The sequence below is a fragment of the Eptatretus burgeri genome, chromosome 13 (assembly GCF_056783735.1).
Source record: "Eptatretus burgeri isolate ZD-2024b chromosome 13, Ebu_testis_v1, whole genome shotgun sequence".
NCBI classification, from domain to species: domain Eukaryota; kingdom Metazoa; phylum Chordata; class Myxini; order Myxiniformes; family Myxinidae; genus Eptatretus; species Eptatretus burgeri.
The window spans coordinates 6199181-6216915 of record NC_140973.1 but is presented as its reverse complement, the minus strand read 5'-3'; the positions used below and the strand labels follow the sequence as shown (position 1 = coordinate 6216915).

At 44.6% G+C, this 17735-nt stretch overlaps 1 protein-coding gene across 2 annotated transcripts in view; it reads left to right on the top strand.

Annotated features, from left to right (window-relative positions):
- The first annotated feature begins 1790 nt into the window (after positions 1 to 1790).
- The window catches only part of FAIM2 (Fas apoptotic inhibitory molecule 2), a 31294-nt gene continuing 15349 nt past the window's right edge, over positions 1791 to 17735 (top strand). Inside the window, exons 1-5 of one of the 2 annotated variants that reach the window (XM_085850922.1) lie at positions 1791 to 1945; positions 12089 to 12221; positions 12415 to 12500; positions 13171 to 13235; positions 15705 to 15758. In XM_085850922.1, coding sequence (XP_085707048.1) covers positions 12215 to 12221; positions 12415 to 12500; positions 13171 to 13235; positions 15705 to 15758 — 212 coding nt within the window. In that variant the 5' untranslated portion in view covers positions 1791 to 1945; positions 12089 to 12214. Of the gene's footprint in view, positions 1946 to 10851; positions 10986 to 12088; positions 12222 to 12414; positions 12501 to 13170; positions 13236 to 15704; positions 15759 to 17735 lie in introns of those variants that run through there. The other variant, XM_085850921.1, reaches the window with a different exon arrangement.

Genomic DNA, 17735 nt, shown 5'->3' with positions numbered 1-17735 from the left:
TCGTGCTCTGACTTTGTCAAGTCGGAGTAGCACTTTCCTCCCCCTGAAAATGACCTCTTGATGATTGCATGTTCAACATTTGCTCTATTGGATGTGTCACTAACGTGGGACCTTATAATCAAACAGAACACCCAAGTCTCTTTCTTCATTCTCAGTTTTCACTTCACTCAGGCCAGAGTTACATTCCATCGTATATGCAGACTCTTCGTTGCTTCTTCCATAATGGACCAATTTACATCTCTGTGATGAATGGAAGCTGCCATGTATGAGAACAGTCCATGACCGATTTCACATCTTTGTAGGATTTCAGATTCAGCTTGGGTATGACATCTGCAAAACAGTTTTAGCTCGGAGTCAATAGTGACCTCGACAAGAGGGTCAACGATAGAGATGATAAACAGTACTGGACCCAGGACACTATATTGGTGTTGCACTCGTCATTCACTGGTGTGCATTCTGACATCCTACTATTGAGCACGACCCTGAGCTCGTTCTATCAGGTATGTCTCCATACATCTCATGATGTAACCATCTACTCCAAACATATATCGGTATGTGACCATCTACCACCCACATATCAGGATGTGACCATCGACTCCACACATGTCAATATTTGACCATATACTCCACATATCAGTATGTGACCATCCACTCCATACATATCAGTATGTGACCATCCAGTCCAAACATATCAGTATGTGACCATCTACGACACACATGTCAGTATGTGACCATCTACTCCACATCCCAGTATGTGCCCATCCACTCCACACATGTCAGTATGTGACCACCTACGACACACATGTCAGTATGTGACCATCTACTCCACATATCAGTATGTGCCCATCCACTCCAAACATATCAGAATGTGACCACCTACTACACACATGTCAGTATGTGACCACCGCCTCCACATCCCAGTATGTGCCCATCCACTCCAAAAATATCAGTATGTGACCACCTACTACACACATGTCAGTGTGTGACCATCTACAACACACATGTAAATATGTGACCATCTACTCCACATATCAGTATGTGACCAGCTACTACACACATGTCAGTATGAAACCATCCACTCCACACATCAGGATGTGCCCATCTACTCTATACATGTCAGTATGTAACCATCTACTCCACACATCAGGATGTGCCCATCTACCCCATACATGTCAGTATGTCACCATCTACAGTACTCCACATATCAGTATGTGACCATCCACTCCATACACATCAGTGTGTGACCATCCACAACACACATCAGTATGTGACCATCCACTCCATACACATCAGTGTGTGACCATCCACAACACACATCAGTATGTGACCATCTACTCCACATATCAGTATGTGACCATCTACTACACACATGTCAGTATGTGACCATCTACTCCACATATCAGTATTTTACCATCTACTACACACATGTCAGTATGTGACCATCTACTCCACATATCAGTATTTTACCATCTACTACACACATGTCAGTATGTGACCATCCACTCCATATGATCTCTCCAACATGGTACATTATTACCTTCACCAGAGGAGAGGGTATTGCATTTAGGTCTGTCTGTCTGCCTGTCTGTTCGCAAAGAACTTTCGTGTTTTTCTCTGCAACTGCTTGTTGGATTGAGACTAAATTTTCACCATTGGTGCGATTACTCATGTCGAATGTTCTAATGATAATTATGACGTCATAGCTCACGTGGTGCGGCAGCCATATTGGAAAACGGAAAAACTTTGGACCTCCGTATCTATCTATAATTCCAGCAGTGCGTCTGTCTGTCTGTCTGTCTGTCTGTCTGTCTGTCTGTCTGTCTGTCTGTCTGTCTGTCTGTCTGTCTGTCTGTCTGTCTGTCTGTCTGTCTGTCTGTCTGTCTGTCTGTGACCGCTGTTTCTCGACAAGCTCAGGGAGGATGGAAAACTACCTGAACATTTTGAGGTATGTTTGGACGTTTTCGGAATTTGTTTCATCATTTTATGAGTGTTTAAAGAAATCACGGCATCACAGCAGCTGGCATCACGCCTAGAAGAGTTGTAGGCCGCAATGGTTTGGGGCCCCTTTAGCGACGAAAATGGCTTATTTCACCTTTATAATTGATATCGCCGGATGCCTGACGTTATTACCTGCACGATGATGTGTGTGTTGAATTTGTGTGACTTTGTGTTGTTTTTTTTATGAGCGAATAAAGGACTTCGCGCCTCTGGCCTATTCGATTAACGTTAGGCCTTACGGCTGTGATGCAGTTTCACTCTACCGGCTCTCACGAACGAACGGAAAGATATTTTGGAATTCTGTTTTCAGTTTTCGCAGTCGATAGCCATCGGCTAAATCCCAACGTGGAAAACCAGGTGAAAATCGGAGGATTTTTGGTATTTTGGCGACTAAAGCAGCTTTGAGTACTTTGATAACAGGAAATAAAATGCGCTGATTAATTCCCTTTAGCGGCGGTTAATGTAAATAATTATTTCATCGGTACTTGGAGGTAGGTGCAGTTAGGGTTAGGGTACTTGCATATGTAGAATGCCAAATCCTATCAGTATAAAAAATTTTGAGGGTCATCTAGGGATAAAATGGTACACAGAAAAAAAATTCATGACGTCGTCGGTCACGTGATTCAGTCGCCATATTGTTTTTTATGTTTTTTTTTTTTAAACCTTCAAAAATCCTCTCTGAAGTGGCTGAACAAATCGAGGCGAAATCTTACAAGTATGACCACCTGTCCATGAGGAACAAAAGGTTCACACATATAATATCATAGGTCACATGGTTTGGCAGCCATGTTGGATTTACCCTAAAACCTATAAAAAAAATACACCACTCAAAAGAAATCCTGGTGAGAGTCTGCAATCTCTGATTGCTCTTTTTCTTGTTCCATATTGTTGGCAGCACTACTCAACAAACTTCCTGTTGAAAAGTATTGTAATGCCTCATATTCTTAATCTCCAAAACAGGTAAAGATATTCGAATGAAACAAAGACAAATACTAACATCGATCTTTCTTCTACCATGGTGTAGATTTATTTCTCACCATAGTTAGCACTGTGGTCCACACATTTCTACCAATGTTAAAGTCGTTTTGTGATGCCATCACGATAGAACTGTGTCCTGTCAACTTAACCAGTGCTTTACACCGGCTTTGACGTCATCATTAGAAAAAAAAGGTTCTCCACAAAGGTGTTACTTAAAGTTAGGGAAGAGATGAAAATCTGACGGAGCCAAGTCGGTGATCCTTTGTGGCGGTACTCCATTGACCGTCTCTTCTTACTCTCAGGATCATAATGATGCACCCAACTTTCATATCCAGTCAGTCATCCCAACTCTCATATCCAGTCAGTCATCCCAACTCTCATATCCAGTCAGTCATCCCAACTCTCATCTCCAGTCAGTCATCCCAACTCTCATCTCCAGTCAGTCATCCCAACTCTCATATCCAGTCAGTCATCCCAACTCTCATCTCCAGTCAGTCATCCCAACTCTCATCTCCAGTCAGTCATCCCAACTCTCATATCCAGTCAGCCATCCCAACTCTCATCTCCAGCCAGTCATCCCAAGTCTCTTATCCAGTCAGTCTGATTTGTGATTTGTGAATCTTTTGGTCGAAAGTCTAATGACCTTGTGACTCTCAACTACATTTCTCAACCACATGGACTTTATGATATGTCAGTACAGAGAGAAAAATATTTTATTTACAGAAGCGAGGCTCATATGAAGGAGGAAGGTAGAACTGTCTAGTCAATGGGACAAACATCAAGGGAATGAACGAACAGGAAAAGAGGAGATGGAGGAAGGCAGGAAACGCTGAAACTAGCGAGGAATGTGGTTGGGTGAGGAAACTCTGCTTTTGACTGGAACCGCCTCCCTCCATGATTTAGTGTACCAGAGTTGATAGGATGCATAGGAAAGTCACAGATGGGATAGGATAAACTGGTGCATGAGAGAAGTAGATTTCCTGAAAGCATTCCAATGCAGAATCAATATCCCGTGCTATGTAAGTAGATGGTGGTCCAAACCTTTTGTTGAGAGGACAGATTGAAATGGACCTGTACAGAGAGCCATGTCACATGTGGATCATGGGCTGAAGCATGTTTTTTTGCTTCATTTTTGAGTTCCGAAGTCCCCGTCTTGGGAGTACCTCGGACCATGATCCGTCCATTGGGACCATACTCCATGCAGAGCGTTGGTGCTGCTTAAGCAGTCTCCTTGGCTATTGGGCACAATCCTGGATGGGTCACCACTCCAACACAGTATACCAGCAAGCTGGCACTCATTTTGCCAACCTCGGAAGGATGACAGGCAGAGTCAACCCCACCTGGTATTAATTCAACAGCCGAGTGCGATTTGAACTCAGGATCCTAGGATCCCAAGCCCACCACCCCAACCATTAAGCCAACACCAGGCATGGACCATGATAAATATGTTGAATATGTGTATCTGAAGCAAAAACCACATGTTGCTCAGTCTGAAAATTGAGTGTTAATCAGAACTGACCCAAAACATAGCAATATAGAAAAAATGGTTGCTAAGGACCTGTTTTCCCTAGTAACGGTGACGTAACAGTGCTTTTGTTGAATTTGAACCTTGACTAGTGCAAGCAAAGGTGACATAAGGAATTACTGAGGACTTTTCATAGTCATACATTTATAGTCATCCATAAAAGGGTACTTTTCATATCCGTTGCGAATGAAGACATCTACCCTAGCAACCATGTATTCATGAACATTTTATTTGCATTTCAGTGGTATATTTGCATTTACTTGTCAACCATAACGCTCTAATTTGTCCATTAAACTGTAAATAGAGCCAATAGCAAGAGGGAGATAGAGAGTGGGGGAGGGGGGAGGGAAGATACCCAAACATGCATGCTACATCAATGTAAAGAATCTCAAACTTCTCATATTAACATCAGAATGGAAATATATATATATATATATATATATATATATATATATATATATATATATATATATATATATTCCTGACAATACATAGCTATGTCACAAACTGCCTTTGAACCAATCCAGGTTAAACTACATGTAAGTGAACATCTGCAAACCATACTCGTTCTGGCACTATACTGAGGTTAATTTCAATTTTTTCTCGAGCATTTTTGACAATTTCAGCTTCTCTGCTTCCAGTAGATTTCCACTGATGAAAAGTTTTTGCATATTTTATCGAATTTCATCGTGACACATCATAAAACATGCTCGAATGAGCTAAGACCCTCGTCCTCTTAATGATGACGTCATAAAAACGAATATGACGTCATTGTGATGTATCAGGTTTGCGATAAATTATCTGTGCTAATGCCCGGCTTGATTCCCACAAACAAAATTCAAACAGCTTGTCTAGTTTCGGAGATAATGGTATAGGCGATTTCCATTAGCGGCGATATTATGACGTCAACTTTTTCTAGGAAGAATTTCCAAAATCGGAGATGGTTACTGCCTGCACGTGGGCTTTCTGCATATACATGGAAAGTTTCACGGAGATCCGATGAAAACTTGGGGTTGTGAAACAAAAAATGTCAAAAAATAGGAATGACGTCATAAAAATGATATTACGTCATAGTGGTGTATCATATGTGCGGCAATTCATCTCTGCTAATGCCTTGTTCGATTCCCGCAAACAGAATTTAAAAAGCTTGCCTAGTTTGAGATAATTTTTTAGGCGATTTCCATTAGCGGAGATATTTTGACGTCATAACTTTTTTTCTAGGAGGAATTTTCAAAATCGGAGATGGTTACTGTCTGGGCAGGGAATTTTTACATCTATACGCCAAGTTTCAGGAAGTTTCAATGAAAACTGTGGGCTGTGAAACAAAAAAGTCCACAAGAACAACAACATGAGTAAGACAGAGATCCTCCACGAGGATCTAAAAAAAATAAAAATTATCTTCCCTTTGGCCCCTTTCTTTGGGATCCTGGGATCCTGAGTTCAAATCCCACTTGGATGTTGAATTAATACCAGGTGGGGTTGACTCTGCCTGACATCCTTCCGAGGTCGGCAAAATGAGTGCCAGCATACTGGTATCCTGTGTCAGAGTGGCGACCCGTCCAGGATTGTGCCCAATATCCAAGGAGACTGCTTTGGCAGCACCAATGATCTGCACAGAGTATGGTTCCGATGGGTGGATGGATGGATGGTGTGCTGTATGTAGATTAGATGCTTGTAGTCATGTGATTGGGGTTTTGATATATTATGTCCCGCCCGCTAGGCGGCTTGCATTGTACGTTCATGTCCCGCAATAAAACAGAGTTATCGCTTGCTGGCGATCATAGCCTAAGGCTCCTTTGTCTGCCTGGTCCGTAAACACTACAGTTTGGCGACGAGGATAGGATTGGCTGACCCGCATCAAGCTGGACTGGGCAGACATTCACCTTGTGCAAACCATACGAAGCCGATTAGAGCATCGGTTTGAGGAGATTCTTCAAAAACATCTTGCCCTTAAATGGACCAGCAAAATTACATGGATTCTTTGCCATGGCCTCTCTGGAATCGGCCATAAGCACGACACCCGCCGTGGATTGTCGGCGTCTGACTGGCATGTAGTGCAATGCCTAATCATCTGCTCAATGTCCTTGTCCAGACCCGGCCACCACAAGAGACTACGGGCTAGACTTTTGGTTTTAACGTTGTTAAAACGTAGGCCTTCCCGCTCAAACCTACCTGGATGACATACTCATTGCAGGAAAAACGGCTGAGGAGCACCTCAACAACATTGATAAAGTGCTGACGAAGTTGGAGGCTTGTGGGCTCCGCTTGAACAGGGACAAGTGTGCGTTCTTCAAACAACGGTTGGAATACCTTGGGCACGTCATCACGCCGGAGGGGCTGTTGAAAGGCCCACGGAAGGTGGAGGTGATCCAGCACATGCCACCACCACAGGACAAGACTCAGCTTCGCTCATTTATTGGTATGACACAGTACTACCAGAGATTTGTGAGCAATCTGAGCTCTGAGTTGGCCCTGTTAACACGACTGCTCAGGAAGGAGGAACGCTGGGCATGGAGATCCGACCACCAGGCAGCTTTCGATCGTGTCAAGCTGCTACTCACAGAGGATACGGTTCTCGTCCACTACGAGCCGACACGTCTGCTCTTTTTAGCATGCGACAGCTCTGCATACGGCATCGGAGCAGTGCTATCACACAAGATGGACGATGGTTCTGAGCGACCTGTTTGTTTTGCATCTCACACTCTGTCAGCAGCAGAGCAGAAATGTGCCCAAATCGAGCGGGAGGCTCTCAGCCTCGTCTGGGGAGTGCGGAAGTTTCATCAACACCTGCTTGGTCATCATTTCACCTTGCAGACTGATCACAAACCACTCCAATTCATCTTGGAACCAAAGCGAGGTGTCCAAGTGGCGGCGGTGGCATGAATACAGCGATGGTGTTTGTTCCTTGCTGCCTACAGCTACGATATCCAGTTCCGGGGCACCGAGAAGCATGCCAACTGTGACGGTCTCTCGCGATTGCTTTGCAAGGGGGACCCACCTTCGTCTGAATCATCCGATCATGTTGATGTGTTTACACTGAGCCAAATCCAGTGTGGGCCGGTCACGGCTAAGCAGGTGGCTGTTGAATCGGCCCACGATCCTGTGCTCACCTGTGTCGTACAGGCGAGCTCCACTGGAAATTGGAATGACCTGCCTTCAACACCTGAGTATCAACCGTTTGCGTCTAAATCATCAGAGCTGTCTTTAGCTCAAAGTTGTATTATGTGGGGTATGAGAACGGTGATTCCCCCAAAGTTCAGGCAACATTGTCTTGAGGAGCTGTATGCCAGTCACCTCGGCGTCGTTAAAACCAAAAGTCTAGCCCATAGCCTCTTGTGGTGGCGGGTCTGGACAAGGACATTGAGCAGATGATTAGGCATTGCAATACATGCCAGTCAGACGCCGACAATCCACGGCGGGTGTCGTGCTTATGGCCGATTCCAGAGAGGCCATGGCAAAGAATCCATGTAATTTTGCTGGTCCTTTTAAGGGCAAGATGTTCTTGGTTGTTGTTGATGCGTTCTCTAAGTGGCCGGAGGTTGTGGTCATGCAATCCACGATGGCGGAAAACACGGTTGAAAAGCTACGATCAATCTTTGCAAACAAAGAGATACCTGAAGTTTTGGTTTCTGATAATGGTCCACAATTTGTTTCTGGTGTTTTTCATGGTTTCATGGTTCAGAATGGTGTCAAGCATCTAAAGTCAGCACCATACCACCTGGCAACGAATGGCCAGGCTGAATCGTTTGTTAAGACGTTAAAGCGTGCTTTGTGGAGAGGGGAGGGGTCATCTATGCTAGCGATGGTTGATGTGTTTTTGTTACATTATAGAAATGCTGTTCATCCAACCACCCGTGATACACCTGCTATGCGTTTGTATGGGCGTGCATTGCGGTCTCGACTGGATTTGTTGAGACCTAGGAGGTCGGTGTCTGGGGCGGTGTCACGTCCAACGCTGGTGCGCACCTTTGAAGTAGGGCATCGTGTAATGGTACGTGATTATTTCCACGATTGGAAGTGGGTTCCGGCAGTGGTCTCCGTGGTACTCGGGCCAGCCAACTGCATGGTTAAAACTGATGATGGGAAAGTGTGGAAACGGCATGTTGACCAAATTCATGATCGCTGTTCAGCATCACCATCCGTACCGGGTACCTTTGGGTCGGAACATGTGGGACCACCACCTCTGGTTTCTGTTGAATCGCCAATTCCAGACATGCCGGCACCGACTGGGATCGCGGATTCGAGGTGTTTACCTGAACCAGTCCCGACCAAAGAAAACACACAAGCTTGTCTACCTGGTGCTTGTGATGCTGAAAGTGGGATGAGTCCTACTGGTATGTCACCCCTACCTAATCAGGAGGAATCTGTTGCTGCATCTCCTAGCTGCCCCTTTCGTCCTAGACGGATCAGAAAGCGCCCTCAGTATTTGGAGGATTTTGTCTGTTAAGCTCTGCCATTTAGAGGGGGAGGAAATGTGCTGTATGTAGATTAGATGCTTGTAGTCACGTGATTGGGGTTTTGATATATTATGTCCCGCCCGCTAGGCGGCTCGCGCTGTACGTTCGTGTCCCGCAATAAAGCAGAGTCCTCGCTTGCTGGCGATCATGGCCTAAGGCTCCTTTGTCCACCTGGTCCGTGAACACTACAGATGGATGGATGGATTGCCCCTTTCACAGGTGTATTCAACAGGCCATCGAGAGAAACCCGTGATTGGCTGTTTTCATGGACCTCAATTTATCGAACAGCCAATCATGGGGTCTCTGATTTATTAGAGACCCCGTGATTGGCTGTTTTTCTGATTCTGACAAAGACATCTGTTGTGATTGGTCTACTAAGTATTATGTCATCACTCGATTCTTTTGGGACATCTGGCAATTTCAAATTAAAAATTCTAAAAACACTCAATGTTTGCGAAAATGAACATCAGTATTTGTGATAGGTGGTTCATAACCTGACATTGGTGTGAATATGTTCAGTAGTCCCACTGAATGAACAACGGAAATGCATTTTTAGCCGCGTCTCGCGGAGTGAACGTGGCTCCAAGAGAGCTAGCTCCACCTTCTTCTTCTTCTTCTTCTTCTTCTTCTTCTTCTTCTTCTTCTTCTTCTTCTTCTTCTTCTTCTTCTTCTACCTTTCGGACTCGGCTCTTTTATATACAAGATCCGGATCTCCTTAAATACTAAACACCTGTACACATCCTCACATTGACGGTGCCTTTTGAAAGCGTCTATCATGAACTTTTAAATATATTCGGACATTTGCTTTAAAGTTTCGAAAAGTTCACGTTACCATTTAAAGATTATTCCATTTAATGTGTTGTAATTTCGTAAATACACGATTTTGTCGTCATGAACAGGAGCCTCCATGACGGGTCTCGCTATTGGCTCCATCAAGGCACGTGACGAAATATCAGAAGTTGTTGTTATTGCCTTTAGGACGCGGCTCTTGGACACATTTGTCTTTGTTTTTTTAAGACTGCCCACAGTCCAATGGCAGATCCATGAAAAACCTGATATCCTACCTCGTTGATATTGCTCCCTTACAATAGCCAGAGTGATCAGAAGAGCCAATGGGGGCAGAAGAGGAACAAGAGAGATTCGAAGGAAAGTTCGTCATTCCTCGGTGTAGGAGGGAGGAGGTACCACTACCTGTACCTGTTGGGAAGTTTACGGATTGGGTCAAACTTACAGAGTCGCAGAAGGCCTTTGCTGCAACTCCATGGCTTGTCGCCGAGCCAACACCCAGCCAGTTCGCACGGTGGCGATATTGTACCCGCCGCAGATGAGAAAGCACAGTGCACCACACAGACAAACATGAGGTGGTTGCGAACGGATGTCAAAAAAGTGAATGTGCCGTCACGTCAGTGTTGTCACCCGACAACCCTCTCGGTGATGTGAGTTCGAGGGTTACTGGGAATGAAGCGTGATGGTTGAGAGGGTGGATTTGAGGCTGCGTGGTCAATGGAAGGTGAGAGTGTGGTGTAGGAGAGTAGGAGAGGTTTTATAAAGAGAAGAGTGGGCGTGGTATATGAGAGTGGGCATGGTACATGAGAATAGGCGTGGTTTTATAAAGAGAAGAGTGGGCGTGGTTTTATAAAAAGAGTGGGCGTGGTTTCATAAAGCGGATAGTGGGCGTGGTATATGAGAGTAGGCGTGGTTTCATAAAGCGGAGAGTGGGCGTGGTTTCATAAAGCGGAGAGTGGGCGTGGTTTCATAAAGCGGAGAGTGGGCGTGGTTTCATAAAGCGGAGAGTGGGCGTGGTTTCATAAAGCGGAGAGTGGGCGTGGTTTCATAAAGCGGAGAGTGGGCGTGGTTTCATAAAGCGGAGAGTGGGCGTGGTTTCATAAAGCGGAGAGTAGGCGTGGTTTCATAAAGCGGAGAGTGGGCGTGGTATATAAGAGAGAGAGGTGCAGAGAATCGCGCAGGGATTGCTCGTTCACATTTTGCACAGCTCCTGCGCCGTCATCACGATGACGAAAGGAAAGGTAAGTGAGCTTGTCAGTGTTGATGATCCCGTTGTCCGACTGTCTCGTAGTGTCCATGATCACGTGGTGCGGTTGTCACACAGTGTTCACGATCCGGGTTTCAGACGATTCAACCTTATTATAACAATGAGACTCACGATTAACCTCCATTCTGATCCCGATCCTTCCCATGATTAAATCGGATTGGTCTTCCTTGAAACGATCAACGCAACGCCATGATTCGCCGTCCGAGGGTTCCAAGTCGAACGTGACGCATCGTTCCAAGGGGCATTTAAACGTCTTATTTATCGTGTTGTCGTCACAATGGAAACGGTACATGGACAATGTGTCATCACCACGTTTCCTTTTAAACGTCTCCATCGCAACAACTCTCGCTGATAATAACAATAAGTGTGAAATATAATTAAATAGTATGATATATTAAAATATATTTATATAAATTATTTATATTAAAAAATGTTTAAAATAATAATTGTTATTATTATTATTGTTTCCCATTGTTCCTAACATAATTCATGATTATCATTGCATATCACCATTCGTAACTGCAGTAGGACTTCATATAATAATTTAATAAATGCTGGTGTTTCTTGGCAAGGATTACACTGGGTGGTTTGCCATTGCCTTCCCAGCAGTAGTTCTGGCAGGAATTTTGGAAACTTGTCCACGGTGCCAGAGATAGCTCACCTACTCTTCGTGAAGGAGATCTTAACGTACACTGACTAATTGCAAGCAGATGGTACGCTCGGTTTAACGTCCATCCGAGGGACGGCGCGTACGTTGATGAATCGCCCTGCCTGTGCTACACCAGGACGACAACTTGTAGCTGGGTCGGGAATCGGGATTCGAACCCAGGCTGGACAGGTGAGAGCGAGCATGCGTACCTCTCAGTAATTCTGCCAAGCGCATATTACGAATGTTTGTGCTTCAAATATTCTCAATACATACCGGTCTGATGTAATTGTTCGGTTCAGTGTACTTTAGTCATGGAAAGTACTAAACATGGAGCAATAACGATCTCATGTTGGTTCACATGGAATGTCCTCATGCATGAACTTCATGATCTCATCCTCAGCACATTTTGCCCCCCCCCTCCCCTTTAGCTCTTCTCTGCAAGCAAAGTGCACAGCCAGGGTATTGACAATCCGGCCCAGGATGACCTTCCTACTCCACCACCGGTGGTTACGTTTCCACCCTCATCCACCCCACCGCCCAGCTACAGTGAGGCCATGGGAGGTACGTAACATTCTTATTGGCATCACGTTAGAGCGACGGGTATCATGGGAGGTTCGAAACCCGTGGCATCCTTTGTGACATCCGCTAGTAACACATTAGGCCTTTCAACAAGTTGAATGCTTCTTAAGGAGCTCTTCATCAATTTGCACATGGAGCGAGCGCAAGAGTCTGACGTCATTATCCCTCAAACCAGGAGGCGACGACGTGGTCAGCTCGAGTGAAGAATTCACAATGGGCTGCTGGGATGACAAGACGGTTCGCAGGGTGTTTGTGAGGAAGGTGAGATGTTTCGAAAACTGCAGATCGGTGGCTGTTTTCCTTGGGGGCACCGGCTGTTGTATAAACTCAACTCTGCACGTCTAATGCCATCGCTTTGTTCCGTCATTCATCATCACAAGCAATTGTCCTTAAAACAACCTCTTTTTCTTGAAGCAATCCATTTAAACCTCTTTTTTTCCCACCCATGGAACCAACTTTCCCAGTCTGTTCATTCCCATTACTCCATATATGGCTTCAAGACAGCTGTTCACCATGACATCGGGTCACTCCCCATCTATACTCATGATCTCTTCTTCCTCAAATGACCCCATTCCCAAGCTCTCTTTTTCCAAGTTATTGTGACCCCCCCCCCACCTCTTTTTGTTTGTTAGTTGTCAGTTGATTTGTTCCTTTTCTGTTTCATCCGCACCTTCCTTTTCCTCTTCTCGCTGTACTTCATTCAAGCTTGTGTGCAGCTCGTTCACCCCCATGTGTCCTTCCCTCTCCTCGATCTCACTCACTTCCACTCTGCTGTTGGTGTTTCCCCCGTTTCCATTTTGTTTCCTTCCATTCTACTCTTGTTCTTCCACGAGCCTCAAGCATGTATTCCAAAACATTAAATGAGGTTTTGTAAATTTACAACAAAAGGAACCATTTAATCTGTTCATTTATTAATTTACTGTCCTTCCAGGTGTACCTGATCCTAATGCTGCAACTTCTCGTCACCTTCAGTATCGTGATGGTATTTACCTATTGGTAAGTCAATGCTTTTTATTTACCCTTCACCTCATCCTTTCTCTTTATTCTTTTTTTGACCAGTCATCACGTGGTCCTTCCCTTTTCCCACTACATCGCTGGAGCTTCCTTTGCTCCCACACACATGATGTGTCAATGCCTGTGAATTGCCCTTTCCTTGCTTCACTTATTTCAAATACGTCGTCTTTGGTGTCTCATGGCTGTGTAATTTCTCACCAATTGAACTCCATCCATTCTTCCTTATTTGTAGTGAGGGTCGCTCACCTTTGTATTGACACATAGCAGGAGAGTGGGGAAAGAAAAACACATCAGTGTTTTAAATAGGTGTTTTTTGGAACGGAGTCACAGATTTTGGGTTTGGCAGTGTTGTTGATGCCTGTTTGTCCTTCGTAGCCGAAGACGGCCATTCACACGTGATGTGTCAGTACCAGTGAATGAATTTGTTTACAGTGGATGAGTTGCCACCCGCATAGCAACCATCCTCCGAGGTAGAAAGCAGTGTAACCTGCCAAGCAATGTAACCTGCAGGGATATATGAGAAGACGAGACCACATGGTACCCACGCAGTTTCGGCGCTTGGGATTCGAGGGTCCTGAGTTCAAATCATGCTTCGCCATTGAATTGATACCAGGTGGGGTTGACTCAGCCTGTCATCCTTCCAAGTTTGGCAAAATGAGCACCAACTTGATGGGATGATTGAGCCATTAGAGTATCCTGTGTCAGAGTGGCGATCCATCCAGGATTGTGCCCAATAGCTCAGGAGACTGCTTTGGCAACACCGACGCTCTGTGCAGAGTATGGTCCCGATGGATGGTACATGCAGTTTAGGCAGGGATTTGTCATTTGTTCGGAGTACTGGTGATAACTTGCCGACGGCTCAGGAATGACACCGTGGGATATTGAATGTCCACCAGCTATTGCTGGCAGACAAGACACCTGGCTTAACGTGGCGATAATTTTCTGACAGTTCACGAATGACACCGTGGAATATTTAATGTCCGGCTATTGCTGGCAGATGAGACACCCGGCTTAACATGCATCCGACGGACGGCGCACGTTGTGTTTGCAACACCATGCCTGCGGAGCACCAATCCAACTGTTCATAGTCTGGTCAGGAATCAAACACAGACGAGACGGCTCAAAGGTAAATGTATTTCCACCGCACGATCTTGTCACACTGGTTACGCAGTGTAATGGCTCCGGAATATTCAAGGTACTCCAGTGGTATTGACGTCTTTGTTCCTTGGCAATACCCATTAAACTCTCCCCAGTGATCTCGGCATCATTATTCTTGCTAATCGTGCAGGTAGGCCATTGCATGAAGATGCCATTGGGGAATCCCAGGCTTCCAGGTTACAATTCATTGCAGGTATATCCTCCACAGGGAAACTTGCATCCCATGTTGGGTTCCCCCCCAAACCCTTTTTCCAAATGTTGAATTTTCGACAAATGATGACAATGCCAACAGTGACGGCACATCTTCCACATAAATGTCAACATAACGACAAGATATCCGGATTTGATCTGCCGTTGAAGGTTTCTCACTCATGGAATGTCTTGGAACACCGAGTTAATTACACGTTGTCCTACCAAAAGTCATGGGGCACTGCTTCCCACGCGAGTCAGATTTACAGAACCATGAATTATGATCATTAAGTGAATGTGGGAGGGGGAGGGGAGGAGGGAAGGAGTTCAATAATTCAACCACATTTTGTTGTATAATAAACAGATGGCAACAGAGGAAGGAATTGATGGAATTCAAACGAAAGAATGATAATAATCAGCTGTTGGGAAGAGAAAATGCCATCATGAAGTGGAATGTTACGCTTCAACACCTGAGAGAAACATGGAAACATTTTGTGGAGCAATGAGTCCAGGTACATATTGTTGTTCATGCTTAGGTTTGTTGGAATGCCATTTACAGGGTTGCCAATCATGACGACAAAACATGAAGGGAAAAAAAACCCAAAAAGAAACAAAGGAAGGGGATGATAACGAAAACCGGGAGCAGATGAAGGATTACAGGTCCAGGCTGTGATTATGGCACAACAGTCCCTACATCATATTAAATGACAACACTCAAAGGCTTGGTAAACAATGTCAATAACTTCATTGGTGGCCCATGACCTTTTCTGGGATAGCATATAGACCAAGCAGGATCTAAAAGAGACAAGGCCATCAAAGCATTCAGTATGAACCAACCATCTCAAATCAATACAACTAGATTGACAAGTACAAGTGATATTTACCATCGACTTGGAAAATGGGACAGCTGGTTAATACCTCCCAGGAAAATTATCCCATTAAAAACCAACACTCTTTTCTTCCCTTCCCCGTGAAGACTTTAATTGCTTTGTGCAATATATCATCTTTGAATGTTAATTAATGATTGTGCACAGAAACAAATGGTTGATTAAGTTTGGATGTGAAATCGATTGATGCGTTGGTGCTTTGTCTCTCCTCTGACAGCAACACCGTGCAGATGTTCGTGAAGTCGAGCCTGGCAATGTATTGGTCTTCCTAGTAAGTCGATCTTTCCTCATAAAAGGCTGTGTGTGTGTGTGTGTGTGTGTGTGTGTGTGTGTGTGTGTGTGTGTGTGTGTGTGTGTGTGTGTGTGTGTGTGTGTGTGTGTGTGTGTGTGTGTGTGTGTGTGTCTGTCTCCTCCATAACTCCAAAACCGTAAAACTCATCAGCCTGAAACTTTGCATGCATCCGAAGAAAACTCCAAGGAAGTGCAAGAGTGAAAATTGGGTGTTTGGGTCATTTAATTATATCCTTGATCAGGCACATCCTCGGCCACCTCATTGTCTGGGATCTTAAGGTGTTTCCTGGGGAGCCTCGCTGGGGTCTGAAGCCGCCATGTTTTTGGCCTGCTCAACCATTCCTTGACTTGGAACAGGCCGCAATGATTTCTTCACGATGAAGTTTTTTTTTTTTTTTCACTTTCCTCACTCATATTGGCGAATGCCTGTTCATCATAGCTACGGATCGCTGGGTATATTGCAATGCTTATAAATGCCTGGAGACATCAGCGTTCTTGGCTTTATTTCATTTGTGCATATGAATAACCAAGAAAATCGCTTAAACTCAGCAGAATGTCAAAATGTAAGCTCCAGATTTGAAAGTATCAGCAGTTCTGACTCCTAAAAAAAAAAAGTGTTGATTTGTCCAATTTGAATATTGCACGGGCGTTTCCGGGTGCATAGTTGTATTTACGGCAATTGGTAATCGCTTGCCAAGCCAGGCGTTCCGTTAGAGTGCTTGCTTGAGTTAAAAAGCCACTTACCGAGCTGTACAGTACAGTTCGTGTCCTGATCGGGATGTACAGTCGACGGTTACTACAAGGTAGAGGTACGTATACAGCACACACAGACGTGGTACATATGGGTAGATTTGGATCTGTACGGACTCTCCGCGGGTGTGTGGACATACCATGCCTGTTACGGGTGCCATGGTGGTAAAGTTTCATCCCGTATCTTATGGAGGTTCTATCAGGTTTTCCTTTGTCCTCTCATCTGTTTCAAAAGCAATTGGTTATTGGTTTTGCTTTACAAACATTATATGTTTCTCTTTGTGAGTTTCTGAGCCATTTACCATATCAACGTATTTTCTAAATTATCGAGCCAAATTTTTTTTCCACCCGTCACACGCAGCTGTTTATAAAGATTAATGTTTGTGAACATCTCCCTGAAACGTCGATATAAATGGAGCGTTTTTCGGTGAAAGCTACTCAAGGTTTTTGGGTTGTATGCATTACGTACTGAAGTCGGTAATCACGGTGACTCCAAACTGAAGATTCCCGAAAAATTGCCAATATCGGCCAAGTAAGTGTGTGTTGTGTGTTGTTCACAAAGCATAACATTCTCTCTGATGTTAGAGACTCCCCTACCCCCCCTCTCTCTCCCTCTCTCTCCCTAACTGTCTACCTCTCTGTCTCTGGATGTATCCGGACAATCATTATGTCTTGACGGTGGTTATCTCCATGTGACCTCCATCACTTTGTTCCACGCTGGAGTGGAATTTACATTCCGCTCCAGGTATTCCGTTTAACCTGACATGTTTGCGCAGTGCAGCACGTCCTGCATAAACCCTGAAAAAGGTGTCTTTGGATCGTTTTTTAAATTTTAACAAATAATTCTTTCGGTAAACGCAACAGAGAGGAGGTATGTGATAAAGAAATGAAAGCGATGTAAAGGGTCACACACTGACACCACGTGGGGACCCAACGCAACCCCATGCCAAATACATGGACACTGTCGGATAACTATCTTTTATTCCAAACCGAAGCAGCATTCCGGGTCTCGCGAGATCAACGCGATTCAGATCAAGCCGCAGGAACTTCTTTACGTGACATCTCTCCTTCAGAATGAAAATAAATAAATGATGACCAATTTAAGGATTGGATTTCACTTACAATCAACACATAAACAATTTTTATGAACACACATAGTCGTCATAATAATAATAAACCCACACCGAGCAACCAACCCACACACAAA